The sequence below is a fragment of the Bombina bombina genome, chromosome 5 (genome assembly GCF_027579735.1).
Source record: "Bombina bombina isolate aBomBom1 chromosome 5, aBomBom1.pri, whole genome shotgun sequence".
Taxonomy (NCBI): domain Eukaryota; kingdom Metazoa; phylum Chordata; class Amphibia; order Anura; family Bombinatoridae; genus Bombina; species Bombina bombina.
In genome coordinates this window covers 437,117,370-437,129,409 of record NC_069503.1, presented here as the reverse complement: position 1 = coordinate 437,129,409, position 12,040 = coordinate 437,117,370, and the positions used below count along the sequence as shown (strand labels likewise).

At 39.6% G+C, this 12,040-nt stretch overlaps 1 protein-coding gene and 1 long non-coding RNA gene across 4 annotated transcripts in view; one reads left to right on the top strand and one right to left on the bottom strand.

Annotated features, from left to right (window-relative positions):
- Nucleotides 1–12,040, top strand: part of ACP3 (acid phosphatase 3) — a 156,007-nt gene that overhangs the window by 35,770 nt on the left and 108,197 nt on the right. For both annotated transcript variants that reach the window (XM_053714294.1, XM_053714293.1), the window contains exons 2-3: nt 5,095–5,190; nt 6,438–6,524. In XM_053714294.1, coding sequence (XP_053570269.1) covers nt 5,095–5,190; nt 6,438–6,524 — 183 coding nt within the window. The remainder of the gene's footprint in view (nt 1–5,094; nt 5,191–6,437; nt 6,525–12,040) is intronic.
- LOC128660447 (uncharacterized) overlaps nt 1–12,040 on the bottom strand; it is a 75,428-nt gene that overhangs the window by 46,103 nt on the left and 17,285 nt on the right. The window contains exon 2 of one of the 2 annotated variants that reach the window (XR_008402533.1): nt 8,076–8,131. The exons of the other annotated variant lie outside the window; for it this stretch is intronic. This is a non-coding gene — a long non-coding RNA (uncharacterized LOC128660447). The remainder of the gene's footprint in view (nt 1–8,075; nt 8,132–12,040) is intronic. 2 annotated transcript variants of the gene reach the window in all.

Sequence of the window (12,040 nt, the reverse complement as noted above, 5' to 3'; positions counted from 1 at the left end):
GGGGTCGTGGACTCAGGAGGAGAAACTCCTCCCAATAAATATTCTGGAGTTAAGAGCAATATTCAATTCTCTTCAAGCTTGGCCTCAGTTAGCAACCCTGAGGTTCATCAGATTTCAGTCGGACAACATCACGACTGTGGCTTACATCAACCATCAAGGGGGAACCAGGAGTTCCCTAGCGATGTTAGAAGTCTCCAAGATAATTCGCTGGGCAGAGACTCACTCTTGCCACCTATCAGCAATCCATATCCCAGGTGTAGAGAACTGGGAGGCGGATTTTCTAAGTCGTCAGACTTTTCATCCGGGGGAGTGGGAACTCCATCCGGAGGTGTTTGCTCAATTGGTTCATCGTTGGGGCAAACCAGAACTGGATCTCATGGCGTCTCGCCAGAACGCCAAGCTTCCTTGTTACGGATCCAGGTCCAGGGACCCAGAAGCGGCACTGATAGATGCTCTAGCAGCGCCTTGGTTCTTCAACCTGGCTTATGTGTTTCCACCGTTTCCTCTGCTCCCTCGACTGATTACCAAAAAAAAAGGAGAGAGCATCGGTGATATTGATAGCTCCTGCGTGGCCACGCAGGACCTGGTATGCAGACCTAGTGGACATGTCATCCTTTCCACCATGGACCCTGCCTCTGAGACAAGACCTTCTACTACAAGGTTCTTTCATTCATCCAAATCTAATTTCTCTGAGACTGACTGCATGGAGATTGAACGCTTGATTTTATCAAAGCGTGGCTTCTCCGAGTCAGTCATTGATACCCTTATACAGGCACGAAAGCCTGTTACCAGGAAAATCTACCATAAGATATGGCGTAAATACCTTTATTGGTGTGAATCCAAGAATTACTCATGGAGTAAGGTTAGGATTCCTAGGATATTGTCCTTTCTCCAAGAGGGCTTGGAAAAAGGATTATCAGCTAGTTCTTTAAAGGGACAGATTTCTGCTCTGTCTATTCTTTTGCACAAGCGTCTGGCAGAAGTTACAGACGTTCAAGCTTTTTGTCAGGCTTTGGTTAGAATTAAGCCTGTGTTTAAACCTGTTGCTCCCCATGGAGCTTAAACTTGGTTCTTAAAATTCTTCAAGGGGTTCCGTTTGAACTCCTTCATTCCATTGATATTAAACTTTTATCTTGGAAAGTTCTGTTTTTGATGGCTATTTCCTCGGCTCGGAGAGTCTCTGAGTTATCTGCCTTACAATGTGATTCTCCTTATCTGATTTTCCATTCAGATAAAGTAGTTCTGCGTACAAAACCTGGGTTTTTACCTAAGGTAGTTTCTAACAAGAATATCAATCAAGAGATTGTTGTTCCATCATTGTTTCCTAATCCTTCTTCAAAGAAGGAACGTCTTTTACATAATCTGGACGTGGTCCGTGCTTTGAAGTTTTACTTACAAGCTACTAAAGATTTACACTGTTTGTTGTTTACTCTGGACAGAGGAGAGGTCAAAAAGCTTCGGCAACCTCTTTCTTTTTGGCTTCGGAGCGTAATACGCTTAGCTTATGAGACTGCTGGACAGCAGCCCCCTGAAAGAATTACAGCTCATTCTACTAGAGCTGTGGATTCCACCTGGGCCTTTAAGAATGAGGTTTCTGTTGAACAGATTTGCAAGGCGGCGACTTGGTCTTCGCTTCATACCTTTTCAAAATTTTACAAATTTGATACTTTTGCTTCTTCGGAGGCTATTTTTGGGAGAAAGGTTCTACAGGCAGTGGTTCCTTCCATTTAAGCCTGCCTTGTCCCTCCCTTCATTCGTGTACTTTAGCTTTGGTATTGGTATCCCACAAGTAATGGATGATCCGTGGACTGGATACACCTTACAAGAGAAAACATAATTTATGCTTACCTGATAAATTTATTTCTCTTGTGGTGTATCCAGTCCACGGCCCGCCCTGTCTTTTTAAGGCAGGTCTAAATTTTAATTTAAACTACAGTCACCACTGCACCCTATGGTTTCTCCTTTCTCGGCTTGTTTCGGTCGAATGACTGGATATGGCAGTTAGGGGAGGAGCTATATAGCAGCTCTGCTGTGGGTGATCCTCTTGCAACTTCCTGTTGGGAAGGAGAATATCCCACAAGTAATGGATGATCCGTGGACTGGATACACCACAAGAGAAATAAATTTATCAGGTAAGCATAAATTATGTTATTGCTCGCATGCAAATGTTTGCGCTCCACTTGTAATCTAGCAATATATATATACATTTAAAATATACCCACAATCCCCCACCTCCTATAGGTGTATTATTGATGCTCTAGTTTCTCTTTGTATTGTAACAAAAAGGGGTTGAGTTTCAGTTAACACATGAAAACTATTTTGCCATTTAATACTGTGTAATGGCATAATTTATATTACACCTTCAATGTAGGTTGCGATGCTGCTTTGAAAATATCACCAGTATCAGAAAAGCATTGCCACCCACAGAGATGTATAGTAAAACATCTCTAGGCGAGACTGCCTTAAAAAACTGGTTTCAGCCCTTTTGAAAATTTCACCGCCAATCTCAATCCAGCAATGGACCCCTTTTGAATGTATTGCTACTTCGATGATACTTTGATTATTAGCGATTAATTATTGGGCTTTCGTGTACAGACAGAAATAATATAAAGAATCGTGTGTGTACAGAAATTTATAAAATAAGGAAATCGGATTTCCCTGCAAATTTAGACCATTTTAATGGGGTTTGTTTTCAAAGAACAAAAACAGCTATTTCATGTGCAAAAATAAACCCAAACATCTTTTTTTATATACATTTTATACTCTGCAGCTGGAATAACAAACCATTGGAAATACATTAAGGGAAAACCAATAGAATGCGAGCTCAATCTGATTGGCTGATCGAATCAGCCAATCGGATTGAACTTGAATCTGATTGGCTGATTCCATCAGCCAATCAGAATTTTCCTACCTTTATTCCGATTGGCTGATAGAATCCTATCAGCCAATCGGAATTCGAGGGACGCCATCTTGGATGACGTCCCTTAAAGGAACCTTCATTCGTCGTCTAGTCGTCGGAAGAAGAGGATGGATCCGCGCCGGAGGTCTTCAAGATGGAGCCGGTCGTCATCGGATGGAAGAACATAGAAGATGCGGCTTGGATGAAGATGTTTGCCGGTCCGGATCGACTCTTCTGCCCGGATAGGATGAAGACTTCTGCCCGAAGATGGAATTCTTTCGCCGCCGCTTGGATCCAGACTTCAGCCGGAGGATGGACATCACTCTTAAGCCCCCGCTTGGGCTTGGATGAAGATTTCGGAGCCTGGATGGATCGGTCATACCCGGTGTGGTGAAGATAAGGTAGGAAGATCTTCAGGGGCTTAGTGTTAGGTTTATTTAAGGGGGGTTTGGGTTAGATTAGGGGTATGTGGGTGGTGGGTTGTAATGTTGGGGGGGTATTGTATGGGGTTTTTTTTACAGGCAAAAGAGCTGAATTCTTTGGGGCATGCCCCGCAAAGGGCCCTTTTAAGGGCTGGTAAGGTAAAAGAGCTTTTCTATTTTAATTTTAGAATAGGGTAGGGCATTTTTTTATTTTGGGGGGCTTTGTTATTTTGTTAGGGGGCTTAGAGTAGGTGTAATTAGTTTAAAATTGTTGTAATATTTTTCTAATGTTTGTAAATATTTTTTTATTTTTTGTAACAGTTCTTTTTTATTTTTTGTACTTTAGTTAGTTTATTTAATTGTATTTATTTGTAGGTATTGTATTTAATTAATTTATTGATAGTGTAGTGTTAAGTTTAATTGTAGATAATTGTAGGTATTTTATTAAATTAATTTATTGATAGTATAGTGTTAGGTTTAATTGTAACTTAGGTTAGGATTTATTTTACAGGTAATTTTGTAATTATTTTAACTAGGTAGCTATTAAATAGTTCTTAACTATTTAATAGCTATTGTACCTGGTTAAAATAATTACAAAGTTGCCTGTAAAATAAATATAAATCCTAAAATAGCTACAATATAATTATAATTTATATTGTAGCTATATTAGGGTTTATTTTACAGGTAAGTATTTAGCTTTAAATAGGAATAATTTATTTAATAAGAGTTAATTTATTTCGTTAGATTTAAATTATATTTAATTTAGGGAGGTGTTAGGGTTAGGGTTAGAATTAGCTTTAGGGGTTAAAAAATTTATTAGAGTAGCGGTGAGGTCCGGTCGGCAGATTAGGGGTTAATGCTTGAAGTTAGGTGTCGGCGATGTTAGGGAGGGCAGATTAGGGGTTAATACTATTTATTATAGGGTTATTGAGGCGGGAGTGAGTCGGATTAGGGGTTAATAACTTTATTATAGTAGTGGTGAGGTCCGGTCGGCAGATTAGGGGTTAATAATTGTAGGTAGGTGGCGGCGACGTTGGCGGGGGCAGATTAGTGGTTAATAAATATAATATAGGGGTCGGCGGTGTTAGGGGCAGCAGATTAGGGGTACATAGGGATAACGTAGGTGGCGGCGGTGTGCGGTCGGCAGATTAGGGGTTAAAAAAATTTAATAGAGTGGCGGCGATGTGGGGGGACCTCGGTTTAGGGGTACATAGGTAGTTTATGGGTGTTAGTGTACTTTAGAGCACAGTAGTTAAGAGCTGTATGAACCGGCGTTAGCCCAGAAAGCTCTTAACTCCTGACTTTTTTCTGCGGCTGGAGTTTTGTCATTAGATTTCTAACGCTCACTTTAGCCACGACTCTAAATACCAGCGTTAGAAAGATCCCATTGAAAAGATAGGATACACAATTGACGTAAGGGGATCTGCGGTATGGAAAAGTCGCGGCTGGAAAGTGAGCGTTAGACCCTTTCCTGACTGACTCCAAATACCAGCGGGCGGTAAAAACCAGCGTTAGGAGCCTCTAACGCTGGTTTTGACGGCTACCGCCAAACTCTAAATCTAGGCGTAAAACAGTGATAACTTTTACTAGAAGCATTTTTGCCAGTACATGTATATTGCAAATATGTTTATGTTCAAAGATGTAATTCATCTATGTTTAAATTTTGACCGGAATTTTCCTTTAAGAGGTGCATATTTCTAATTTATGCATTGTACTTGCTATTATATTTTAATCTTAAATATATATTTTATTATATAAAATGTATTTTGCTAGGTCTATCGCCATGGAGACAGAAGTCCGACTAAAACATTTCCTCTTGATAAGCACCAAAAAGATTCTTGGCCGGATGGTTTTGGACAACTCACCAAGGTACAGACAGTACTAGTTATTTTTTGATTAATTAAGTTGTTGTTTTTTGTTTTATTTTGTGAACATTCTATACTTACAGGGATATGAAACCCACATTTTTTCTTTCATGATTCCGATAGAGCATGCAATTTTAAGCTACTTTCTAATTTACACCTATTATGATTTTTTCTTAATTCTCTTGGTATCTTTATTTGGAAAAGCAGGAATGTAAGCTTAGGAGCCAGCCCATTTTTGGTTCAACACCTGGGTAGCGCTTGCTAATTGGTGGCTAAATGTATCCACCAAGCAGCAAGCGCTACCAAGGGTGCAGAACCAAAAATTCTGTATTTTTTTATATTTTTTATTAAAGAGCAGCATTTACACATATCATGTCATACTTCCCAACCATCCCGCATCCTTAGGGATTGTCATGGGTTCGGTGGTCTGGCCCGCTTCTCCCACATAGTCTCTGTGTGTTGCAGTTTTAAGTAAATTCCTGAGTCACACTCACAGCCTGTCAAGATGCCCGTAGCCTAACCACACACATCCATGATCAACCCATGACCAAGCCCTCCTAATGTGGCCTTGTCTATGACCCCCATTCCTCCTGGAGTGGCCCTGCCCAGGAAATGCCAAAGGACTACTGCGCACAAGCTGTTTAACCTCCTACATCCTGGAAAGTGCTCAGGAAATGGTAGGAGAAATTTAAAAAAAAAAAAATTAACAGAAAACATGTGAAGTAAAAAAAAAAAAGTTTAGATTAAAATGTAATCTAATAAAGCAATATCACTTGTGTAGTAAGTTTGAAAGGCCCAGGACACACCTTTTTGTGGCCAATTACAGAAGATCAAGTATTAACCAATCACTGTGCAGAGTTAAATTACAGGAATAGCAGGCAAAAATGTCCCTTTAACTTGTTGCTTTATGATATTATAGACCATACAACCATACAACTTTAGCCTATTATGTAATAGCTTTTTACTATACTTTCTAACATTTACACTCAACATTCTTATTTTTTTATGTAATTGGCAGCAGTGTAATATAGCTGTGACTTTGTTTTAAACAGTTCTTTACACACAGCAGGGAACTTTCTATTTACAACAAAATCTTTACAACATTGACAACGTGTTGATAAAATGTCAGATTCTGACCTTTATAGATAATAAACGGAAATGTGCTTATGTAAACAAAAATAAGGTCATTATATTGTAAATAAAATGCACTGCGGTTTTGTATTCAATGCCTTTTGTGTATTTCAATTACAGATTGGAATGCTACAGCATTATGAGCTTGGAAAATATTTAAAGCAAAGATATGCTGGGTTTTTAAACTCATCCTACAGTCGTCATGAGGTAAGATTACTTGATTATCTTCAATATTATAAACTATTCACTTATAGAGCATAATATATACCCAATTCTCTAAAATGAAAAAAGTTAAAGGTATGTCATTTGAACAGAACTTTTTTTTTTTAGTGTGTATATAATACACTTCCAAATCATTCTGTGCTATGTATTCAAGAAGTTCATTTTCATTCTGGGTTCCCATTAATTTGTTCAGTCAATTTATTTCCTCTTTCATAGTGTTACGGTTTGACATTTCAAAACCAGAATGTGAACCAACACAAACTTGGATACCATTAACTGTAAAATTCTTTTCAAAATTCTCTTGCTGTTTATTTAAGTTTTTATAGTACAGGAAAAGTATTTTTTTTTTTTAAAGATGGAAATAGAAATACTATTAGAATGCTTAGCCTGTGAATGCGCATGAAACATTCTTCAACAGACCTCATTTGGTTTAAGTCGGAAATGCATTTCCGAAAACCAGACCCATGTTCAAATTGAAAATTAGTTAGTAATGATATTTTCCTCATGATTTATCTACTGTAATATTATTATTATTATTACTATAGTAACTGATGTTAGTACTAATTTACTTTTTCTAATTGTTTTCATCCCCCAAATTGTTGGTCATCAGAGTTATACACACAATTCATGACTAATACATAACCTTACATTCTCCTTCTAGCCAATCAGAACAATGACTGGACCAAGTGATTATTATTTTTCATTTTTGAGCAGCTAGCCTAAGTCACATAACTTCAGTTTCCCTACTATGTTTTTCCATACTTTGTGCACCCCTTATACAGTCATGCAACATCTTTTGTACATTCTCTATTTTGCTTGTTGCAGAAGATTAACTGTCAGTGAGCCCTTCTGTCTTTTTCCTTATGTGCCCTGGTGATCTCAGGAGTCGGAGTGTATTTTCCTTAAGGCTCCATGTACAGCTCCGGAGCACTTCTGAGGCAGGGTCACACATGAGGCAGGGTCACACATGTGAACCTTCTTCTTAAACTCTTCGCCACCTCTAAGCTGGTGAAATGAAATCACCCCGAACTCACTCCCTTGAGGTGATTGACAGATCCTTCTCTCACTTGATCATCAGAGTGTGTAATGATGCATACGGCAAACAGATCCGCTGCCCGTAAGCAGCTAAGGCATGCAGACAAGTTGAGAAGCTTGTCCGCACACCGCTTGATACAAAGTTGGCATGTGGATATCTCAATATAAATGTCAATATGTGTTTGAGAGGTTGTCAAAATAAGTGTCTATGGGGCCCATTTATCAAAGCTTCAACTGATAATACTATGGAATCCGCTTGAATCCCGCGTCATATTCGATGCAAATTCGCCATAATTAACAAAGCATCAACATCGTCAAATGTTAAAATGTGTGACGTAATATACGCTCCAGCAAGAACAATCCGACGCAGATCGATGCTTGTGTTATTTGAGCGGAATACTGATAATCCGCTTTTTACTATACATTCAAATCCATTTGACCCTCTTACCAATTTATCAAACATTCAACAGGTACAATCTCGTCAATTCTGAAGCAGCGTACCTATCGTTCAAACCGCTACTCTTGAGACCGCGAATGCCATAGAAATCAAAGGGAGTCTGAAAACACAGAAAGGTTATGTTCGATGCTGCTAGAGAATGAAGCATATTAGATAATAAAAGTAAATTATAAACTTTATTAAAATTGTACACTCTTTCTAAATCAAACAATATTATTGCTCCAAATTTGGTGCAAAGTATTGCTTCAAATTTGGTGCACTAGTAGATATAGGAATAAAAATGTAATGAGAGACAAAGATGTAACATAATCCATAAGTAGTAATGTATTTATTTCAAAGCAAGGGGACAATATTATTGCTCCAAATTTGGTGCAAAGTATGACTCCAAATTTGGTGTGAAGTATGGCTCCAAATCTGGTGCAAAGTATTGCTCCAAATTTGGTGAGAAGTATTGCTCCAAATTTGGTGCAAAGTATTGCTTCAAATTTGGTGCACTAGTAGAGTAGTAGGGATACATGAGATAAATACATTACTACTTATGGATTATGTTACATCTTTGGCTCTCATTACAAAGCAAGGGACAATATTATTGCTCCAAATTTGGTGCGAAAAGTGTTGCGTCAAATTTGGTGCAAAGTATTGCTCCAAATTTGGTGCACTAGTAGATACAGAGATAACAATAAAATAAATTCATAACATAGTATAGCTAATTTCCTTTTTTTTTTTTTAAAATAAATCTATTTGCACCATGTTTAAGGCATGAAATTCAAGTCCCACTCTCCACTTCGCACCAAATTTGATGCAACACTTTTTGCACCAAATTTGACACAATACTTAAAAACAACCGACAAACTAGTGAAATTTTCCACCACTTTTGATTGGGAAATGCATAATCACATGATTTATGACATCAGCCAATCTGATTTGAATATACATTTTATACTATCACTAACAAATCAAATTGCTCGAAACTTGTGTCATTGATCACTTATCAGAAGGTGCAAGTGCCATTTGTTACATTGTATATTATACTTTGAAAGTATGTATATGGGAAAAATAAGTATTAAAGTTAAACATTGATGATGACATTAGGACACACTGTGTAATATTTTAGACAATGATTTTAAAATTTGAATGATGTTTGATTCAATATAATCTTAAGCTGATAGCTCAAAGAGATAGTCTGCCTAACATTAAACTGTCATGAATCAGATACAGCAGAAATTAAAATCACCTCTTTATTGACATGCTATTTTCAGTGTTTTTCTTCCTTCTCTTGAATTTCATTTTCATAAAGAAATGTCATTTTATATGCCAGCCCATTTTTTAACACCTGTGTTGGGGTGATGTTTAAAACTAGACTGCAATCAGGAGGGGTTACACAGGTGCAGAGAGAAAACTGACCCAGCTCTTAAAATATCCATTGATTGCAAATAAATACATATGATATCCTGATTACATGTTATATTCACAATTATTTTTGCTCAGAATAATAATACATTTACACTATAATTGTCAGGGTGCCAGGAATCAGACTGAGACGAGAAGTGCAAAACAATCACACCTTTATTAATAACAAAGAAATAATAAAAAGTCCACAAGTCAAATAACAAGCCAGGAGTCAAAGCCAGAGCTGATAGTCAGACGAGCCGAGTCAGGAGCCAAAGCGAGTAATCAGACGAGCCGAGTCAGGAACCAGGAGGGACATCAGACAGCCAGGTAATACACAGGTACTCACAAACAGGTCTGAGACAAAGCAATGGAAAACCATACTGAACAGAGGCCCTTTAAATAATAAGTGATGACATCACAATTCTGAGACTGCAACGTGTCTCACACGGAAAATGTACAACAGCCTGTCCATAAGAGGGCGTGCAGGAAATGAGCAGCATCACACACTCTGCACCAGATTCAGCAAGAAAAGGTAAGCAAAATGGCTGCCAGCAGCACATGGCAAACAAAGCAGGGAAAAAACCCAGACAGTACCCTCCCCTCAACGACCCCTCCCCCTTGGGAGGACAAAAGGCTTATTGGGGAAACGGGCATGGAAGGCACGGAGGAGGGCAGGAGCATGAACATCAGAGGAAGGAACCCATGAACGCTCCTCAGGACCATAGCCCCTCTAGTGAACCAAATACTGTACGCGGCCCCTGGACATACGAGAGTCAATAATGCTGCTGACCTCATATTCTTCATGGTTGTCAACAGAGATAGGACGGGGACGAGGCAACACAGTGGTAAACTGATTACAAACCAATGGTTTCAAGAGGGAGACATGAAAAACATTGGAGATGTGCATTGCAGGAGGAAGGTCAAGAGTGTAAGCCATGGATGGACCCGTCAAAGTATTCAAAAAGGACCAACATAACAAGGAGCCAGCTTATTGGAAGACACACAAAGGTTCAAGTTTTGAGAGGACAGCCAAACCCTCTCACCAACCTGGTAGGAAGGTGTGGACAGACGCCTATGATCAGCCTGTAACTTTCGGCGCTGCATAGAACGATGAAGGCAATCCTGAATCTGCAACCACGTGGAACGGAGTCGCCAGAGATGCTCCTCCAAAGCCGGAATACCCTGAGACATGAATGAATCGGGCAACAAGGAAGGTTGAAACCCATAATTCGCCATGAATGGGGATAACTGGGAGGAAGCATTAACAGCACTATTACGAGCGAACTCTGCTCAAGGTAACAGTTCAGACCAATTATTGTGGTGATCTGAGACATAGCAATGGAGACACTGTTCCAGAGCTTGATAAGACCGTTCCGCAGCCCCATTGGAATGAGGGTGATATGCAGAGGAGAAAGAAAGCTGGATCCCCATTTGAGCACAAAAGGAATGCCAAAATCTGGAGACAAACTGGCTACCCCGATCCGAGACTATCTCCTTGGGTAACCATGTAAACAGAAGACCTCCCGAGCAAAATTTGAAGCAAGCTCCTGAATGGTAGGCAGCTTCTTCAAGGGAATGCAATGTGACATTTTAAAAAAACGGTCAACCACCATTAGGATAACAGTATTGCCATTGGAAACAGGGAGCTCGACAATGCGGTCCATGGAAAGGGGTGTCCAAGGACGCTCACCATTAGCAATAGGTTGAAGAAGACCCACGGGAAGACATTGAGGAGTCTTATTCTGTGCACAAACTGATCAGGAGGCAACATACGCAACAACATCAGAATGAAGACCTGGCCACCAGAATTGTCGAGTGACAGACCAAATCATTTGGTTCTTGCCTGGGTGACCTGTTGCTTTAGGATAGTGGTAAGTGTGCAAAAGTTTAATTCAAAGATTCTAAGGAACAAAGCACTTACCACTAGGTTTCTCAGGAGGTGCATTGGTTTGTGCAGCCAGGATCTCCTCCCCCAAGGGAGAAGTCAAATTAGTACATATGGTAGCCAAAATATGATCAGGAGGTATAACTGGAGTAGGTACAGACTCCTCCTTGGACAGAGGCGAAAATTGTCGAGAGAGGGCATCAGCCCTAACATTCTTACAACCAGGCAGGTAGGAGACCACATGCTTAAACCGAGATGAAAATAGCGCCCATCTGGCCTGTCGGGACAACAAACGTTTTGCTTCGGATAGATAAGTTAAATTCTTGTGGTCAGTAAGAATGAACACTGGTACGCTAGTACCATTGAGAAGATGTCTCCATTCCTTGAGTGCCAAAATTATGGCCAGTAATTCCCTGTTGCCAATTTCATAATTGCACTCCACTGGAGACAATATCTTAGAGAAGAAACCGCACAGGTGCAAGGAACCGTCAGGCTTAGGACGTTGAGACAAGAGGGCACCTACTCCAGTCTCAGACGCATCGACCTCAAGAATGAAAGGCAGGACACGGTTAGGATGAGCCAGTACTGGAGCAGCAGCAAAGGCAGTCTTAAGACTATCAAAGGCCTTAATGGCAATAGGTGACCAATGGAGTGGATCATTCTCTTTACGGGTCATGTCTGTGATAGGTTTGACCAAGGAAGAAAAGTTTTTAATTAAATTTCTATAGTAAT